General features: G+C 41.3%; 1 protein-coding gene across 2 annotated transcripts in view; it reads left to right on the top strand.

Annotated features, from left to right (window-relative positions):
- LOC149190171 (coiled-coil protein) overlaps window positions 1-19,545 on the top strand; it is a 462,536-nt gene that overhangs the window by 218,346 nt on the left and 224,645 nt on the right. For both annotated transcript variants that reach the window (XR_016255961.1, XM_089412056.1), the window contains exon 11: window positions 17,908-17,942. Coding sequence is in view for 1 of the 2 variants with exons in the window: in XM_089412056.1 (XP_089268182.1) it covers window positions 17,908-17,942 (35 nt within the window). In the remaining variant the exon portion in view is untranslated. The remainder of the gene's footprint in view (window positions 1-17,907; window positions 17,943-19,545) is intronic.

A 19,545-nucleotide genomic window follows, 5' to 3' on the forward strand; every position in this document is an offset into this window, starting at 1 on the left:
TTTTGTGAACCAGTGTCCGAGGAAGAAGAGCAAGGGAGAGACTTTCGAGACCAAGGTAGCGCTAGTAAAGGCGGAGAAAGAAGTCGAGGAGGATGACGATTGTGCCATGAGTACTCATGTGCCACTTGAGAGGAAGTGGGGTGACATCGAGTTGTAGTCAGATGGACTGTAGGCGATGAGGGGCAGGATCCTTGAGGTACCCAACCTTTTGGATTATACCTTGGTGCGGGAGCCCCGAAGAGGAGTAGCAGGACTGGAAGATGTCAGTAGAGATGGATGCAGACGGAGTGACAGAGAGTGCTACAGTGCAGGAGTCCCGAGACAGCAGGCTGCAACAATGCTAGAAGCACGGGAATGTTGCACCAGTGCAGGATGGCACAGAGAAGTGTGCAACGGTGCGAGATGCATGGAGTTGCTGCAGTAGCGCAGCGGTCAGTAGAGGGAGCACTTGTTAGAGACAGAGGGAGCTTGAACATCGAGAGTGTCTCTAGCGTGGTAGGGATGTCAGAGTTGGGTGGATCAGTGACTTACTTCTCGATAACTGAGTTGCAGTGCAACAATTAGCAGTGGCAATGCTATGGGCAACACGATGCAGCGTGAGGAGAAGGGATGTAGTGCAGATAAAGTGCTGGGTATATGGACCAGCAACAGCATGGATGCAGAGGGAGCTATCGTACGGATGTAGCAGTGGCAGTGGCAGGGCCATGGGCAGCAGTACAGGATGCAGCAGTGCAGAGGATGTTGGGTGGGGATGCCTAGCATCAACACAGGGATCGATGCTAGATGATCAGGGTGATACTCAGTGAGGAGCATTACTATAGCACAATCCTCGCTAAGAGGGAGTGTTGATTTGGGGTAGCATCGGATGTGCTCTAGCCATGAAAATTGGTGGAGATATTAAAATAAATAATATTTTTAATGGAGTTCCTAAGTCTAAACTTAGGAAAAATAAAATATTAATGGGTATTAATATAAAACTGGGTTAGAAGGGTCCAAAAGTCATGGATCAAGCCAAATCTAATCTTAGCCGTCCATTAGAGATTTAATTTCGACCAATGATGGACCAACGAGAAAAGTATAAGAGGAGGCCCGAGGGTCAGTTGGAGGACACACCAAGTTGATCAAGAATTTGATTTTCCGGGCCAAGGTTTGCTGAGGAAATCGAGTGAGTGATCTGAGTTGCAGCTAAGGGGTAGTGAATACATAGCAGAGAGGCAGAGTTAGCACCAGGAGGATCAGTGCAGAGCCGAGACAGGTTGATGCATAACCAGCTAGAGGTCACATAGAGGCAACTAGGAGCTGCGCAGAGTCAGAGAGGCTAGCGTGTGAGACACAAAGGGTCTAGGGGCTGACGTCGAGGCTCCAGAAGCTGACGTAGAGGCCAAAGAGGCTGACACAGGGCCTAGAGGTAGCGCTGGAGGATTTCGTGGGACAGACTAGGAGCTAGTGAGCTGGATAGAGTGACGCAGAGCAGCAAAAGCTGCAATTGTTGCTGTGGGATCGTTCATCCGGTGATTTATCAACCAAAATATCTGTCTCCGAGTGAGAAGTACTACTGCTGAGGGCATTCTCTGTTGGGTGAGCCATTTTTGGCACCCTGATTGTATTCTAAAAACTACATAATAATAAAACCCTCTGAATAGCTGCACCGATTTTCCCGCATTGGGTTTTTCCGGGGACATTGGTCCAAAAATAACGGTGTCACTTGTGTTCTTGTTTTCTTTCAATTGATGATCTGTAATGTTGATACTGTACTTGTATTTATTTTCAGTATTTACATGGTAAATAACTTGTTAAGTAATTGAACAAGTAGGAAGAAATAAATCAGATAGTACAGGAAGAATTTCTAACGGGTTAAACTTAGAAATTCCAACATGGTATCAGAGCGTGGTTGTAGATCATAGGATAACTGAAGGCATCAGGCTAGTAGAGCAGTAGTAGCAAAAACAACGGTCCCGAGTGACAGAAGTTGTTCCTAGCAGAAAGTAGCAAGGAAGGGGTGACGCAGAGGGCCTACGTCATCAGTTCGAGCCAGGAGGAGGATCAACGTAGAGGCAGAGAGGAGCATACTTGACCTACGCAGTGCCTGATCATGTTTCTCAATTAGGAAGGATCGATGCATTCCTTTAGTTGTTGGGGCTTAGGAGGTTTTGGGTAAGTTGCAGAGTGAAGCTGGTGGGGTGCTGTGGTCAGAACAATACCTAACAGGCAAGACCAAGGAGGGGGGAGTTTCCGCCGAGGTGGATTTCTTGCCAAGGAATCCAGACCAGTGGTGTAGTTGCATAAACGATCGAAGTGGGGCAACTCGACATTGGCAAAAGGATTTCCAAAAGGGAAGTCGAGACTCAGAGGGAGTCGAACTGAGAACTTCCAGACGAGAAGTTGAGAGACTCAGAGGAGTCAACAGAAGAGCAGTGAGATGGTCGTGAATGCGCTGAGAGATTAGGATAGGTTGGACAAAATATCCAACTTTGTGGTCTGGAAGGCTAGGATCTTGTCTATTCTAGACAGATATTATGTTTGTCTTTGTATTACAGTGTGATATCTGTAGCAGTATTTATTTTAATGTTTATTGAAGTAATTTCATAAATAACTTATTGTGGAGTAAGTTGGAAAAATAAATCAGTTGCTGCAGTGATAGAATTTTCACATTCCAAGCCACATGCCAATGGTACAAGGGAAACAATAATGAGGGAAGCCCATAGACAGGCATATAGATGAAAAGATGGAGCAATCATGGCACGAGTTACCCCGACCTTTGTTTTTCCACCCTTCTTATGCCTTTTGCCTTTCTTGATTTTTCTTTTTATAACTGCTAGGGGCTTCAGATAATGAGAGCATGATGTGTAAGATATACCAATGATTACCCCCTTAAGAATGGACTTCATCGCCCACCAGGGGTTGGGACAATCATGGGTTCGTTAATGATGTAGGGGGCTCATATAGGGGTCCTAGGAACCAAGGTTATGGCCATAATGATAAGGGCTACAGTTCATGTTGGCTTTTGCCCAGGTGCTAAATTTGTATGCCCCAACCATCTTTTGCATTTTATAGTACATTTCCTAATGAGAGTGGCCAAATTATGCTTTTTACTTTTTGTTTAGCTACATCAACCTCCAAGGCATCGCTTTAGGCTCGACCCAAAATGTGGGCAAGGGGAGGAGGGAGCTCATTCCTTGTGGACCCAATGGACAAATGTGGACCCGAATGGGAAATATGTGGAAAGAGGCTATAATGAGTGGGGGCAGTGATGTATGTGGTGTTGGGAAGCAAGAACACATAGCCAAAATCAGGGTTTCCCATGTAGTGCCACTCCTAATGCTAGTAGCCAATAAAGGAGATCCCATGGGACTAGGATACAAGACTAACTTCCAAATCGGACAAGGGGACAAGAGTACAATTAAGCCCATTCTTTACATTGAATCCCCCCACTAATTCATGTTCAAATGTGTCCATAATAAGTAAGCAAAAATACCTAATTACATAATGAAAAGCCATACCTTCAGGATTGGAAGGCCCACCTTCAAACATACGATCATGAAAAAATGGGTGAGGGCAGATAATCACTGGCTTAGACGCCGAAGATGGTGGCACATCAAGCTATTTGGGGACTGCAAGGGGTTGATGGTTGCCGATTGAATACAATCCTGGAGGAAAAAATCTCCTATGGGTGTCACCCACTGGTGGTGGGTAACAAGGCTCATCAACAATATATGTTAGCACTACTGGAAGTTGATCTCTACATTTGTAACACAAACCCTAGCCACAAAATCCTTGATCCATCATATATGTATCAAAACAATTCTACACAACAAACTGGCATAGTACTATCAATAGATCAAAGCATAATGGAGACAGTGTTATTCAAGGAATTTTTTTCTAGAAACCTTGTAGAATATACAATGCACTTCTTCATCAATCAAGCCCTAGTTATGAAAAGCATGAGGTCGATTATTTTGATGTTTTCTTTACAATGTATTCCTGTCACTATTGCTGTACGCTAGAATTCGTCTTGTCACTCCATCCAACTTATGGCTTAAAAACAACCTTCACTAATTATGATTGCATTTGGTTTAAGGCATCTGAGTAAGCATATTGCTGAAAAATGCTTATGCAGTTTCACCTTACTGTCAAGATTGTCATCAAAGGTGCATCACAATTTCCTTTGTGATTCATCAAGTCCAAATGTTGTTACAATGAAGATTAGATAAGAAAGTTATACATTGTTTATGAGATAAGGTCGATTAAGCCTAGTGCACAGAAATTTGCCTGAACAACCAACTTCCCTGTAAGTATGTTCTAGTTCTATATGACCATGTTTACTGAAGGTGTTGTAGGATCCTATTGCTAGGTGTCTCAAGTGATGCGAACTCCTTTTATGATTAATCTTTGATCTCTGCATAGACCATTATATGAACCCATAACGGGTCCAAATTGCTTTAGAAATGCACAAGATTACTGTGACACTGTCATACTGGATTATTTCTCATCATGCAATGTCATTGCTAGCAATATAACCAAGGGTATTATCACCACTGCGATTCACCAATGTGCCTTACTGAGTTTACGTCGTTTTCCCAACATAGAAGAAAAGTTACACACTTCTTCATAAGATCTTCTCTTATTTGTATCAACAAATATCACATCCTTATTGTATTGCATCATAGAGATCAATTCACATCCACTGAAGTATAACCTATTAGTTTTTGTAGCATCAGATGTGTTCTAGCCATGAAATTTGGTGGAGAAGCTAGAATACATGAGATCTCCAAGACCCAGATATCGTTTTTGGAATTTCCACCTAGAAGTGTCTCATTTAGATTATTAGTCGATTTTTAAGTATTTACTAAGTCTAAACTTAGGGAATATGGTTAACTAATCAGTATTAATTGAGATAAGGTGAGAATCATCTAGAAACTCGCACAGATCGGTCCAGAAATGATCTGAGCTATTGATTAAGATTTAATCTCGGTCGTTTGAGTCCCAACAAGAAGATATAAGAAGGGATAGATGTGGTGATGGAGAAGGCACAAGAGTCAATTGGAGAATGTAATTTTCCATAGTTGCAGCAGTCAGTTGTCGGAGAGTTCGAGCATTAGTGAGGCAACAGAGATAGTGTGGGGCAGGGACAATGATCTGGAGTAAGTCTTCTAGATTCGGAGAGGCAGCAACAAGTGACAAAAGTGATCCACATAAAGGCAGCGCATAGCATTGCACAGTTGCCTAAGAGGAGCAGTTCGATTTAGTCGAGGAGGAGGTCGATTTAGTTTCCAGAGGCCGGGAAAGTCTTCTAGAGGGCCGGAGAGTCACTTCCAGGAATAGAGACATGCTAGACAACTTTCTCAGAGGCAAAATCGAGCCACACGTGTGAGAGACAACTTAGAAGGGCTCACGTTGGGGTTTGGATGACTAGTTTTCTATAGAAGCTAATGCTGGGATTGCTTGTGGGGTGAGAGAATTTTTCTCTCTAATTATTTCTGTCAGATACTTGCTGATTGGATTGCCAGTTGGGCATCCATAGATTGTACTTAGATTTTCACTGCTGCATAATAATAAAATCCTCATAGCTGCACTAGTTTTCCCAAGTGGAGTTTTTCTGGGGACATTTGTCCAAAAATAACGGTGTCATTTTTATTGTGTGTGTGCTAGAATTTTCTCAGTTTTCAGCGCTATAATTTCCGCAATATTTTATTTGTGAAGTTTGCAGTGTGATTTATTTGATATTTGCCGTAGCAGATAAATTGTTAAAATAATTAACAATTAGAAAAATAAATTCCAGTTGCTACAATAGGATTCTAGTTTTAGGATTTTTCACATTGTATTAGAGCATGAGTGATAAACTGGAAGCTCAAAAGCGAAATAATAGAATTTTGCTACTTAGAGGGAGCAACAGGCCAAAATTCTCGAGGCAGTGCAGTGCTCAGACAGGTAGGCTGAATTGCTGAGCTAGCAGTTCGATTTTCAATTGCAGGAGTGCAGAAAAATCGATTTGCCCAGGAGAGTGATTCTAGTAGTTAGAGGGAGCAGCTGTAGCTCAGATTTTCGTTGAGAAGATTCCTGTTTGGATGCAGAGGGTTTTGCTACAGGTTGTAGAAGCAGAATTCGCGTGTGGTGGAACAGAAAAGCACACACAATAGAGGGAAATTTTCCCTCAAGGAACTTCGAGTCTTGGAAGTTCGAATTTCCAGTTGCAGATTGGCAGTAGCAGCTAGCAAAGCCACACATTCTAGAAGGGAGTGTGAATAGTGGAACAACAACCGAGCACAGGGAAAGAGGGAGTTTTTGACAATTTTAGAGATGGCCACTGCAGGGCTTAGAGATCAGGATAGGTTGGATGGAGCTTCCAACTATGTCATCTGGAAGGAAAAAATGTCCTTCCTTCTAGATGAATATGGCTTGAAAGCTTGCATTGATAATGTAGTGGCAGTTCCCCAAGATGCAGATCAATAGAAACAATACAAGAAGGAGATTGTGCTGGTGAAGCGGTTGATCCTAGATGGAGTCTGGGACCATATAGTCTCACATATAGCGGCCAAGGGAACGACCAAAGAAATGTGGGATTCTCTCTCCACGTTATACTAGGGTACTTCCGAGCAACGAAAGATGTTTCTAGAGGAGAAGCTGAGATGCATCATGATGCAAAAAGTGGAAGGCATAGATCCCTTCCTCACCAGGATTCAGGAAGTCTAAGACCAACTTTCAATTGTTGGGGCAGCGCCTCAACCTTTAGAGCTAGTGCGATTGGCACTCAACAATGTGTCAGAGGATTGGCAGGTATTCGTCCAAAGTATATTGGGCAGAGGCACACTACCAGGATGGGATATAATGTGGGCTGATTTGTAGCAGGAAGAGTTGAGACAAGCTCTGTTGAAGAGCTCCATCAATGGGAGTAGTAGTAGTGGACAAAAGGTTGTGTAGGAGGAGGAGAATGTGGCCCTCACATTTAAGGGTGCTAGTTAGGGGCAAGGGGAGCAAAGAAAGAAGAAGAAGGATCTATCTAAGGTCAAGTGCTTCAGGTGTGGTGAGTTTGGCCACTACAGTAGCCAGTGTCCTCCCAGAAAGAAGGACAGAGAGGAGAAGTAGGACCAGGTAGCAACACATGCTGCAATAGATAGACTGCCCTCCAGGTTGGAGGAAGACTTCACTATGATTGTCCACATACCTCCAGGAGTGAGGTGGGATGAATTGGTGTTGTAGCCCCATAGAGCTATAGAGATGGGTAGGATACTTGAGGAGTCCACCTCATGGATCATAACCTAGCTACGAGGGCCCACAATATTCAGTAACAAGATGGATCAGTGTCAGAGGTACAGTCAGAATTCCAGAGTGACAGTTGTAGATTAGTGGCAGTCAGATGCTCAGTGCAGAGTTGGTAGCAACTCATATTCTTTAGTGGCAGTGCAGATGCTGGTAGCAGGCAGGACTCGAGAGATAGATGCATCATACTGAACACAGTTGATTGAATATTTTGGATGCTTTTTAGTTGCAGATGTTGCAATTGCAGCAACAACAGAGTTGCAATGCATATGCAATGTTGGCAACAGTACAACAGGGTCAGCAACAACACAGATGTAGCATTAGAGTTGTGCAGTAGTTGGTGGGTGACAACAACCAAACATCATCAACATGATAGGAGATGATACAAAGACAAGGTGTCGTGGCAAGGTATGCAACACTAGAACACATTTCTTGCTAAGAGGGAGTGTTAGTTTTTGTAGCATCAGATGTGTTTTAGCCATGAAATTTGGTGGAGTAGCTAGAAGACATGAGATCTTTAAGACCCATAAATTGTTTCTGGAAAGTCCACCTAGAAGTTTCTCAATTAGATTATTAGCTGATTTTTAAATATTTCCTAAGTCCAAACTTAGGGAATATGGTTAATTAATCAATATTAATTGAAATAAGGTGAGAATCGTCTAGAAACTCACACAGATTCAGCAACATAACAAGGTCAACAGCAACACAGATGTATCAGATGTTCGTATTTTCGTGTCCTTTATGTCCCATGTCATCATGTCGAGTGACTTAGCTCTGATACCATTGTGGTATTGCCGACTAGATATTTAAAAGGTAAGCGTGGATGCTTTTTGATTAATCAGATATACATATAAATACAATTTCTTGTGACTGTTGAATTCATATTTCAATGTCTTTTGCACTCATTGGATGGTTCATGTTCCACACCATAACCCTTATGGATTAGATGTCTAACATTATTAATTAATCCCTTCTAAAAAATACCTTTGAGGTGCTACTAAATGGTTTTGCTTCACGTATGTGAGTTTTCACTGAAATTGTGCTAGAGCTTTGGTTGGTTTTTTCCCTTAGCTAGGTTTCCATGGTGTATGGATTCCTCCTTAAGCTACCATTCTGTACGTGTTCCTCCTTAGCTGTGCTTTCTTGGTGTGCATTCCTCTAATGAGGGAGTACATTATGATTATCTTGAGCAGCTTATGCCCTCTTCTTTGAAAATTAACTATTGAGCTAAATATATGTATCTAACATGGTTAAATTTACTTATCTATATCAAGGGTTGTGTTAAGTTATGGTATGTTCTATGCTTATAACAGTTTACTTCTTTTTCTTATTATATTCCACCGATTAGCAATCACATGTACATAAAGTAAAGTGCAGATAGAACATTAAACGATCGACAGAAAACAAGCCAAGACAAGAGACACAAGATGTGTCGGTTAGCCAGGGACAAACCCCACAATGTGTGGGGAAACCCTTTGATCAAATCTTCTTTTATCTTCAATAATTCAGCAGAGAGAAATAGTACAATAAATCTGATTCATATCAGTAGTAGCAAACCCTAGATCAGTAGCATCAGCATTAGCGACTTCATTATCAAACTAGGGCAGACCATATCTCACAAATCGACAGTCGAATTGACTTCATTCCACCACCAAAAGTTTCGGCTTCCAGAGGAGGTTCAGATGAACCTACAACCCAGTTCAGATGAGGAGATCTTCTAGGCCACGCAAGTCAATCTTTACTTCTGCAGTTGCAGCTTCAGTTTCAGCAGTTTCTAGCTTCAAACTAGGGCAGTCAATATCTTGCAAACCGTTCGTCGGATTGACTTCATTCCACCACCAAAAGTTGCGGCTTTCAAAGGAGGTTCAGATGAACCTACAACGCAGTTCCAAAGAGGAGATCTTCTAGGCCACGCAAGTCAATCTTTACTTCTGCAGTTGCAGCTTCAAATTCAACAGCTTCTGGCTTCACATGTGTGAGAGAGAGAGACCCATTTCAGCGCAGTAGAGAAGAGACTCATATCTGCGCAATAGAGAGAGAGATGTGATGAGATGAGTGAGTCCAAATGAGGAAAAGTCCTCTTATATTTATACACAACGTTGGTGGGTGAATAGATGCGACTGTTGGGCTTCTGAGCCTACATGAGTTGTAGGTCGGCTTGATAATAATTCCATAATCAAAATAAATTTATATCTTCATGAATACTTATCGGAATTGGATGATCTTTATATCAATCCTACACCTCTCGACGAGAGGAATCTAATAAAAATATTATTAGCCATGAATAAGATACATGAAGTTTTGCCCTGGTTGCCAATTTTAACACACCCTCTCAACCATGGAGAACTTCATCTGCAATCTATCGGTCGTTACTATTCATCCATCAAATGCACTGCCTTGTACAACCTGACCCTTGCCCTGCTCTGCTCTATTTTGCCTGTTCTGCTTTGTCTTGTTCTGCCCTACACTGATTTGTACTGTTTTGTTCTGTTCTGCTCTGCTCTTGCATTGTGCTGTTCTACTCTGCTTTTGTCCGAATTATGAAGAAGAAGAAATGATCGAGGATGTATCATACTGACTCAAAGTCAGTCTCAGAGTATGTACCACTGGTCCCAGACCAGTCTCAACCAACCCAAAGTCAGCGTCATAGTGAGTACAACTCCAATGGTCCCAGACCAATATCATCCTCCACTGACTCAAAGTTAGTCTCAGAGTATGTACCACTGATCCCAGACAGTCTCAACTGACCCGAAGTCAGCGTCATAGTATGGTACAACTCCTACTACTGGTCCCAGACCAGTATCATTGATCCCAGATCAATGGAGGTCATCCTAGCGTAGGGAGTACGGTAGTTACAACGATGCGTCCATCGATACTACTATGGTCCCTAACTTCATTTCCCTGCTCATTGATCAGATGAGAGGTACTTCCCATGAGTCCCAGACTGCATGGGTAGGATGCCTCGACAGGAGAACTAATCAATCCTGTCCTCACAGGAGAACACATCAATCCTGCTACAATCGCCATGGAGAACACATCAATCCAGGCCGCCATGGAGAACACATCAATCCAGGCCTCACAGGAGAACACATCAATCCTGCTACAATCGCCATGGAGAACACATCAATCCAGGCCTCACAGGAGAACTAATCATCCTGCTACACAGGAGAGCGAATCATCCTGTTCCACAAGAGAGCGAATCATCTTGTCCCACAAGAGAGCGAATCATCTTGTTCCACAAGAGAGCGAATCATCTTGTTCCAGTGCGCACCACCAGGGGAGGGTGAGTCACCCTGTGGTCGTATGTTGCTCTAGTAAGAACCACAAGCCCTCAGAGCTCCCAGAGCTCAATGTATGCAACATCCAGGACCCTTGTACAAGGGTTTCTTGATGACTTCAAGTCGTTTGGGAAAATCACAAATTAGATCTTTCCTCAGGGCTTTGACAAGGTGTATCAACCTGTACATCATCTTAATGCGATGGAGCCTCCTTGCTCATCAACTTACCATATCCCAGATGATGTCTATCTGCTGGAGCAATCGACAAATACGGGATTCCTCAATAATCGAATCCCACCTCTAGTTGTTATAGAGAATCACAATGGTATCCAATGTAAATCCAAACAGCTCACTGAAGAGCTTTCGCAACCAGACTGCCTCACACGAGGTCATGCTAGCAACAGTATATCCTGCTTCAGCGGTGCTCAAAGTCACCGACTTCTGCTTCCTGCTCATCCAGGATATCGAAGCAGATCCCAAGGTGAAGCAGCACTCGGAAGTGCTCTTACGGTCCACCACATTGCCTGCCCAATCAACATCAGTATATCCAAGTAGTCTCACATCTTCGACAGTGTATCTTAACCCATTGTGCCACGAAGATATCTCAGAAGATTCTTGGCATCAATCCAGTGAGGCTCAACCAAATATGAGCTCACAATGCTAACTGCAAAACATATGTTCGGATGGAGGTTCACCAAGAACATCAATGCGAATGAGTTTATGAAACTCAGAGGCATTTGCCAAATCTGGTCCGACATCACTACCATATAACCTTTAAAAGTTAAGATCCTCGAGGTAGTCACAGGCTTGCAGTCCATCATACCAAATCTTTCCAATATCTTTACCACATATTTTCCTTGAGATAGGAAAATTTCCCTTGGCTTCTGCCCATAGTTGCACGAAGCGCCCCCCCCCTCCCGGTTCCAAGCCCCGAAGCGCGTCCCGTACGGAAGCGCCTAGGAAGCTTGGCCGGAAGCGCGCTTCCGAAATTTTTAGACGCTTCCTGGAAATTTGGAAGCGTTGGCGCTTCCGAAGCGCCGAAGCGCGCTTCGTATGGCGCTTCCCAGACGCTTCCCAAGCGCTTCCCAGACGCTTCCAGGACGCTTCCAGAAAAGCTTCCAGAAAAGCTTTCGGAAAAGCATTTAGAAAATCGTTTTTTTTTCAATTTTTTTTAAAATTTTAGGTGAGTTTGCTTTTTGGGGGTGGGTCCACCTTGGGTTAGGGTGACAAATGAAAGCAAAAAAAATATAAATATAGCAGATGCTCCCTCATGGTAATGTTAAATTCTTAAAGTAAAAGTGACATTCTCCTTTATTTTTCATTTTCATCCTTTTACTTAAATTTTTAACATTACCATGAAATGACTCAGAATGTTTGAGAGTGGTTCCAGCCTCATTGGACTTCATATGGAGAAAATAGAATTTCATATCCTATTCAAAATTCAGCAGACTTAACAGTTTTCAGGTATTCAGGATCAATGGGATTGTGGCATTTCATTAGATTATATCAAGTATGAAGGTATGCGATTAACATTTAATCAAGAGCACCAAGCCCTATATGTACCCTGGTGTTGGTGGTGTTAATTGTTGAACTCCTTTGTCACGCGGCACACCCTTAGCAAAAAATTACCTTTCAATCAAGTCAAAATCATCGATCAAACATGTTAAGCTTTTTCTACCATATTTTAAGTCTTGAATTAGGTAGTTTGATCAAAATTGGGCAATGTTGACTAATATCCCTAGACAATCGAGGTAGAGGCAAAGGCTAGACAAGAGGAGAAGAATATAGATTCTAGATCATTAATGTACAATGGATTTTATATCTATCTTGATTTATGCAAAAATATGCATGTTTTCATGCCTTCTACAATTAATTTGGTATTTGGAATGTTTGTTTTGAGTATAAATGCAAAAAAATATAAATATATATATATATAGCAGACGCTTCCGCGGACGCTTCGCTTCCTAGATTTTTGGAAAATGACGCTTCCACGCTTCCGCTTCTGCTTCCGCGCTCCCGCTTCGCTCCCGCTTCGCTCCCGCTTCGCTCCCGCTTCGTGCAACATTGCTTCTGCCACACTTCAAGTCCTTGGTCCTTCATTTCAAATTCAGAAGCCATCTCCCTCATACATTTGTGAATGAGAGGGTTTGCACCTGTAGAAAGAGGTCATCCACATGCAACACCAGTATGATAGGCTTTTCATCTTCAACCTTAAAGTAAAGGTTAGGATCGGCTTCACTCCTAGTGAATCCCAACTTCATCAAGTAGCTATCGATCCTCTCATACCATGCTCGGGGTGCTTGCTTCAGCCCATAGAGAGCCTTCTTCAACCTGCATACATGAGATTTTCAATCATAAATCTCAAATCCTTCGGGTTGCTCCACGTAGACCTCTTCTTTGATTGAGCCATGCAAGAACGCAGTCTTGACATCCATCTGATGCAGATTCCATCCTTGTGAAGCGGCAAGGGCTATGATCGAGCGGATGGTCGTATATCTGACAACAGGTGCAAATATCTCATCATAGTCTATACCGTCCTTTTGGGAGAAACCTCGAGCAACAAAACGAGCCTTATACTTTTCCGTGCTTCCATCTGCTGCATGCTTTATCTTGTAAAGCCATTTGGAAGTAACAACAGTCTTGTCCTGGGGTCTGGGAACTACTTCCCAAACATCATTCTTTATGATAGACTCATATTCTTCGGTCATAGCATCCTTCCATACTTGATGCTTGACGGCATCTGAGAATGACGAAGGCTCATTTTGTATGATCGTGCTCATGATGGTCAGGTATCCTTGATACTTATTACGTTTCTTACTTTCACGAAATGTTCCTCGGGGTGCAACATGTCCTTCAGCATCGTCAAGTAACCCCTTAAGCCATGAAGGCCTCTTCCTAGAAGAGGAAGGCTCATATGGAGGAGGATCAATCGGATCCATGGGTTCTTCTACATCAGGCATTGATTCATCATCCTTTTCTTTCGGTTCCCTGGTGTCGGCTTCTTGAGAGCTCCTCAAAGTCGGAAGATTGATCACCTTGCTGAGAGCCATATCTTCGTCAAAGGTGACATCATGACTAATTATGACTTCCCTTTGACCGGCTACATAGATTCTATAGCCTTTAGTATTTTCACCATAGCCCACGAAAATTCCCTTCTTTCCAGATGCTCCCAATTTATTTCTTTTTTCTTTCGGCACATGAAAGTATACAGGGCTTCCAAAAATTTTAAAATGAGAAACATCAGGTTTCTTACCGGTGAATTTTTCTTCAGGAGTCTTGGAACCCAATGCTTGATGAGGGCATCGATTTTGTACATATACGGCGGTGATTGTAGTTTCAGCCCATAGAAACTTTAGAAGTCTTTGATCATGTAGCATGGCCCGGACAACTTCCATCATCGTGCAGTTCTTCCTTCCCACCACACCATTCTGCTCAGGAGTATGTGGTGTAGTAGTCTCCCTCTTAATGCCAACCTCAGGTATGCTTGAGTGAACCAACTGTAATATATCGGAGGTCTTGCTTTGGCTTGAGGGGAATGGTCCCCTTTTGAGATTTCCTTTGGCACATCCCGGACCTACACCTTCTTTCTCTACTTGGAATTCAGGTATCCCTGTTACCATCTGTCTTACATCGGGTAGAGCTTTGTAATGAAGGTGGGAAAACCTCCGATGCCAAAGTTCGGACTAAAGAGTTGTGTCACAAGACATGACACCTAGCAGACTTCCATCGACCTGATATAATGAATCAACACTAAACCCAAGAGTAAAGGAATCTTTATCATTATTTTTCCATATACATACCTTGCCATTGCTGAAGGTTACCTTGTAGCCTCTGTCTTCCATTGCCAAGATGGACACTAGGTTCCTTTTGAGGTCAGGTGCATTTAATACATCCTGGACTTTCTAGCCTTCTTGAATGGTTGTCCTCTTCCTCGATCTCCAGCTCTACTCTTACCTTTGTTGTTGAATTTGTCATTCCTTTGATTTGCCATTAGAGGGATTTTGATCATCGTCCCGATGTGAGTCCTTTCTTCTCTTTGCATGAGAAGAAAAAGGCAACAGGAGGACCTTTAGGCATGGGCATTTCTTGCACTTCTTCCCTTGTTTCTTCTTGAATGCATCTAGCCATTAATTCCTCGAAACCAGGAATTACATTATAGTTCAGAAGAGTAGTCTTGAACACGTACCATTCGGATGGTAATCCTCCAAGAGTTGTGAGTGCCATTTCTCTGTCAGTAATAGTTTCCCCAATAGATAGGAGATCGTTCTTGATCTCGGTGATTCTTAAGAAGTATGCTTGCATACTTTCATCCTTACTCTTCTTGATTTACCTCAGCTTATTTATAAGAAACAAAACTTGATTTGCATCATTAACTTTAAATAAACTCACCAGTCTATTGTAGATTTCCTTGGAGGTGTCCAGTTCAGAGATGTAGGACACCAAGTGCTTGTTGATAGAGTCCCGGATGATCTTCTATTTCGACTTCTCCATTTTTCCATTTGTTCCAGGCAGCAGCGGATGCATTTGATGGAGGCTCAACAATATTGCTTCTTACATGGTCCAGCACTCCTTGATCTTCTAGGGTTAGATCGATAGACATCTTCCATCCGTGATAGTCAGCTTTCTCACGGAGCTTGTCTTCAGCAGAAAAGAGTGTTGAGGACCCCATAGTTTTTTAGGATAGCCTTTCTAATCTTCTCTTCGATGATTGCTTTTGCTCTTGCTCGGGATTTGTCTTCACCTCAGCTCCGATACCATGTTAAGTTATGGTATGTTCTATGCTTATAACAATTTACTTCTTTTTCTTATTATATTCCACCGATTAGCAATCACATGTACATAAAGTAAAGTGCAGATAGAACATTAAACGATCGACAGAAAACAATCCAAGACAAGAGACACAAGATGTGGCGGCTAGCCAGGGACAAACCCCACAATGTGTGGGGAAACCCTTTGATCAAATCTTCTTTTATCTTCAATAATTCAGCAGAGAGAAATAGTACAATAAATCTGATTCATATCAGCAGTAGCAAACCCTAGATCAGTAGCATCAGCATTAGCGGCTTCATTATCAAAGTAGGGCAGACCATATCTCACAAACCGACAGTCGGATTGACTTCATTCCACCACCAAAAGTTTCGACTTCCAGAGGAGGTTCAGATGAACCTACAACGCAGTTCAGATGAGGAGATCTTCTAGGCCATGCAAGTCAATCTTTACTTCTGCAGTTGCAGCTTCAGTTTCAGCAGTTTCCGGCTTCAAACTAGGGCAGTCGATATCTTGCAAACCGTTCGTCGGATTGACTTCATTCCACCACCAAAAGTTGCGGCTTTCAAAGGAGGTTCAGATGAACCTACAACGCAGTTCCAAAGAGGAGATCTTCTAGGCCACGCAAGTCAATCTTTACTTCTGCAGTTGCAACTTCAAATTCAACAGCTTCCGGCTTCACATGTGTGAGAGAGAGAGAGCCATTTCAGCGCAGTAGAGAAGAGACTCATATCTGCGCAGTAGAGAGAGAGAGATGTGATGAGATGAGTGAGTCCAAATGAGGAAAAGTCCTCTTATATTTATACACAACGTTGGTGGGTGAATAGATGCGACTGTTGGGCTTCTGAGCCTACATGAGTTGTAGGTCGGCTTGATAATAATTCCATAATAAAAATAAATTCATATCTTTGTCAATACTTATCGGAATTGGATGATCTTTATATCAATCCTACACCTCTCGACGAGAGGAATCTAATAAAAATATTATTAGCCATGAATAAGATGACCCACATGAAGTTTTGCCCTGGTTGCCAATTTTAACAGGTTGTTATATAGTATGCTTCTTTATAATGTTATGAAATATAAAAATATGTATTATTCAATGTTTAATGCTTCTTGGAACAATTATAATTGAAGGAGAAACTCAATTCAAAGAGTTAGAGAGGGGAATAATGGGTCAACATCAAATAGCTGTTTCAAGAACAACTATCAAATACCAAAAAATATTTGAAGCTTGTTGCCTTTTCCATTAACATAAGTTCCTGTTTTATTATAATAAATTATAAAAGGAAAAAACTTAGAAGTTCATTCCTTTATATTTGTCTACTTTGGAACTAGATTTAAAACGTTTGCTTTATCTTGGTGTCATGTTGACAATTTCTATATCTCTAGCTTGTATTTATTATTTGTTTCAATAGGTAAATAAGAGACTTCATATGATGGTAATATACAAATTTAAGGGTTAAATTTATGAACTTTTTGTTTTGATACGGATAAGCTCCAAACATTTTTTTTTCCTTTTCCAGTCCTAGACATTACTTTCAAACTTCATGAATATATAGAGTTCCCTTCAAAATACTATCTGTCTTCCTTTTTATGATGTTATTATCTTTCTTGGAGTCATGAGAGCTTTGAGGTGGTGGCCTTCACTGCAATTATGGTGGGGGATGCTAAATATGAGTATTCTTAAAATTATTGCCTTCACCACCCCTTAAATTATAAATCTGATCTTTTGAGATTACCTTCACTACCTCTTTCGTCATAAATGTGATCTTTAAGATTATCTAATGTTTTTCTCTCCGTATGTTACTGTAGCCACCTATGAATGACCCAAGATCTATGCTTTCATGGATGTAGATCTGGATCCACTTGGATATATTTCCAGTTTGGAAGCAGCAGTGGTTTTGCTCAAGATCTATTTCTAACTTGGTGGAAACATAAAGCCAATGTATCCTCAAAACAACCATTTTTATACAAAAACATAAAAAGCATAATATAGAGAAATAGAAGGGCAAATTGTAGGGTTCTTCAACCCAACTATTACCACTTAAATAGCCCCTTTAGCCCATCCTAAAGCATACAATTGTGAGATTTTCACAATAGTTTGCATTTCTGAATTTTTGAGAGAAATTTGATCAGTTTTTGGTTTATGGTTTCATTAATGATACACACACACCCATGCATGCATGCGTGTGCACACACACACAGACAAAATCCCAGTGGGTTATCTCATTTGGTTCGAATGGACTGTTTCAAGAAAAAGTTCGTTGTGAGGTCTCTCTTTCTAGTCCTGCTGAGTCCCACTAGGTTACCAGTGGCTGTTATGGCTGTTGGTTGAGCTGCCTTCCATCCAGATACTCGAGAGAAGAGTAGGGGACCCCACAAGGTTTTCCTTGGAAAAAATAAATCATTTCATCACATCAATATCACGACTTTTCAGGAAATCTAGCCCATCCATATCATTATTTGCGGTGGCCCTTTTTCCTTTATTTGTAAGGCATTGACACCCTATTGATATTTATCTATCATGAATATTTTATGAACATTTTGGATGCATTCTTATCTTGCAATTTACCAAGGTTTACTGTTTTATGATATTTTGCAGGGTGTGGATTCTCAAGCAGTGGAGAAAAAGAGCAGGTTTGTTTTGTTACATGTTGGAAGTTGTAACTGCAATTACTTAATTTGATTGCTTAATTTATGGTGATTTAATGCAGTTTTCAATTTATTGCTAATTTGATTGCTTACTTTATGATGCTTTGATACAGTTTCAATTGATCACCAAGACTTTATGCAATATGACTGAATCATATTTACAAGTACTTGTTATGTACTCTATTGTGTTACTCATCCTTTTGTAGGGAAATCATTGAGATAGGCATATCACGTTGTTTGACCTATAACAAGCTATGCCAGTAACACAATTGTGAATGCTTTCATTTCCTCTCGAGGATAAATTTTACATTTTCTTTTTTCTTTCAAAATGTTGATTTTCAACATTACTTCAAAAAGAACCCAAGAATGTTTAGGTAATGCTTATAATAACATCACTGTCATTTCCATGTCTGTTACACTTTTTGGCTTGATGTATCTCCTTGGGGAATTCCCTCTAATGGATTGTGATGATGTGGTCGATATGCAATAATAAATGTCCACATTGCTCCAAAATAAAATCACACATGTATCACTGTAGCTTCGTTGCATGTTGGGAGTTGTAAATCTAATTACCTAATGTTGGCAAGTTTAGTGTAATCATTAACTCGTAAGATCCACCTAATTCATATCTTTGGATATTTTCATTACCCTATGTTAGTTATGATTAGTTACGAGGACAATTAAAGGTGGTCATTGGACGTTTGTAATATATATATTATACCCTCATGTGAAAATCATGACTTTGGCTTGATGCCTCTCTGTCGATGTTGTGTGACCAGTCGGTTTTGTTGTTCATAAATTATCGTAACCAAATATGTTATTAGTTTTCTGTTTGGATTATTGGTTTAGGATTTATTGGTCAAAACGGCTTGCTGTCCATTAAAATCAGATTGTAAAGTTTGTGTAAAACACGGTGACAACAATCTAATCATCTTTTTGTTTCTTTTAGCTACATCAACCTACCAGGCCAAAGTTTTCGGGTCCTACCTAGGTATGTGGACATGTGGGTGCCAAATCCCAATGTACCAATGATAAGTTGAACCCAAAGAATGGAGGTGAGATATGGGCTTCTAATATAAGATGGAAGGTTTTAAGTATGATATTTGAGAAGATGGAACTACACTATCTCATTTAGGGCTCCCCAAGTAGTGCTCCTCCTATACCCAGAGGGTCTTAAGGGAGGTCCCACTAGACTAGGATCAAAATTTAACTCCCCAAGTAAGGTGAGAGGTCAACATCACGACCAAAGTTTGTCAATATTCTAGATCACCTCATAATCCATAGTAAATGTCCAAAACAAACAAGTATAAACACCCGGTTGCAAAATGATCAAAGTATCTTTTGAGTGGAAATCCTCTGTCTAGGTGCTTATGCCAGATGGGTGAGAAGCAAATGGATATTGCAAGTGGCAGAGATATATGCCATATCCTCAACTATTGGTGGCTATCAGGGGTTACTGGTTGTCTTGCTGACAGACTAGTAGGAGAAAAGTTTTCTCTTATGGGGTAACCCATTTTTGGTGGGTAACATCTAGCCCCAACTAGGGGATATGAGCTCATTGTAGAGTGCATGATCGAATAGCTTGAAC

This window comes from Pinus tabuliformis, chromosome 3_1 (assembly GCF_031772625.1).
Source record: "Pinus tabuliformis cultivar Carrire ecotype Pingquan chromosome 3_1, CPIR1, whole genome shotgun sequence".
Taxonomy (NCBI): domain Eukaryota; kingdom Viridiplantae; phylum Streptophyta; class Pinopsida; order Pinales; family Pinaceae; genus Pinus; species Pinus tabuliformis.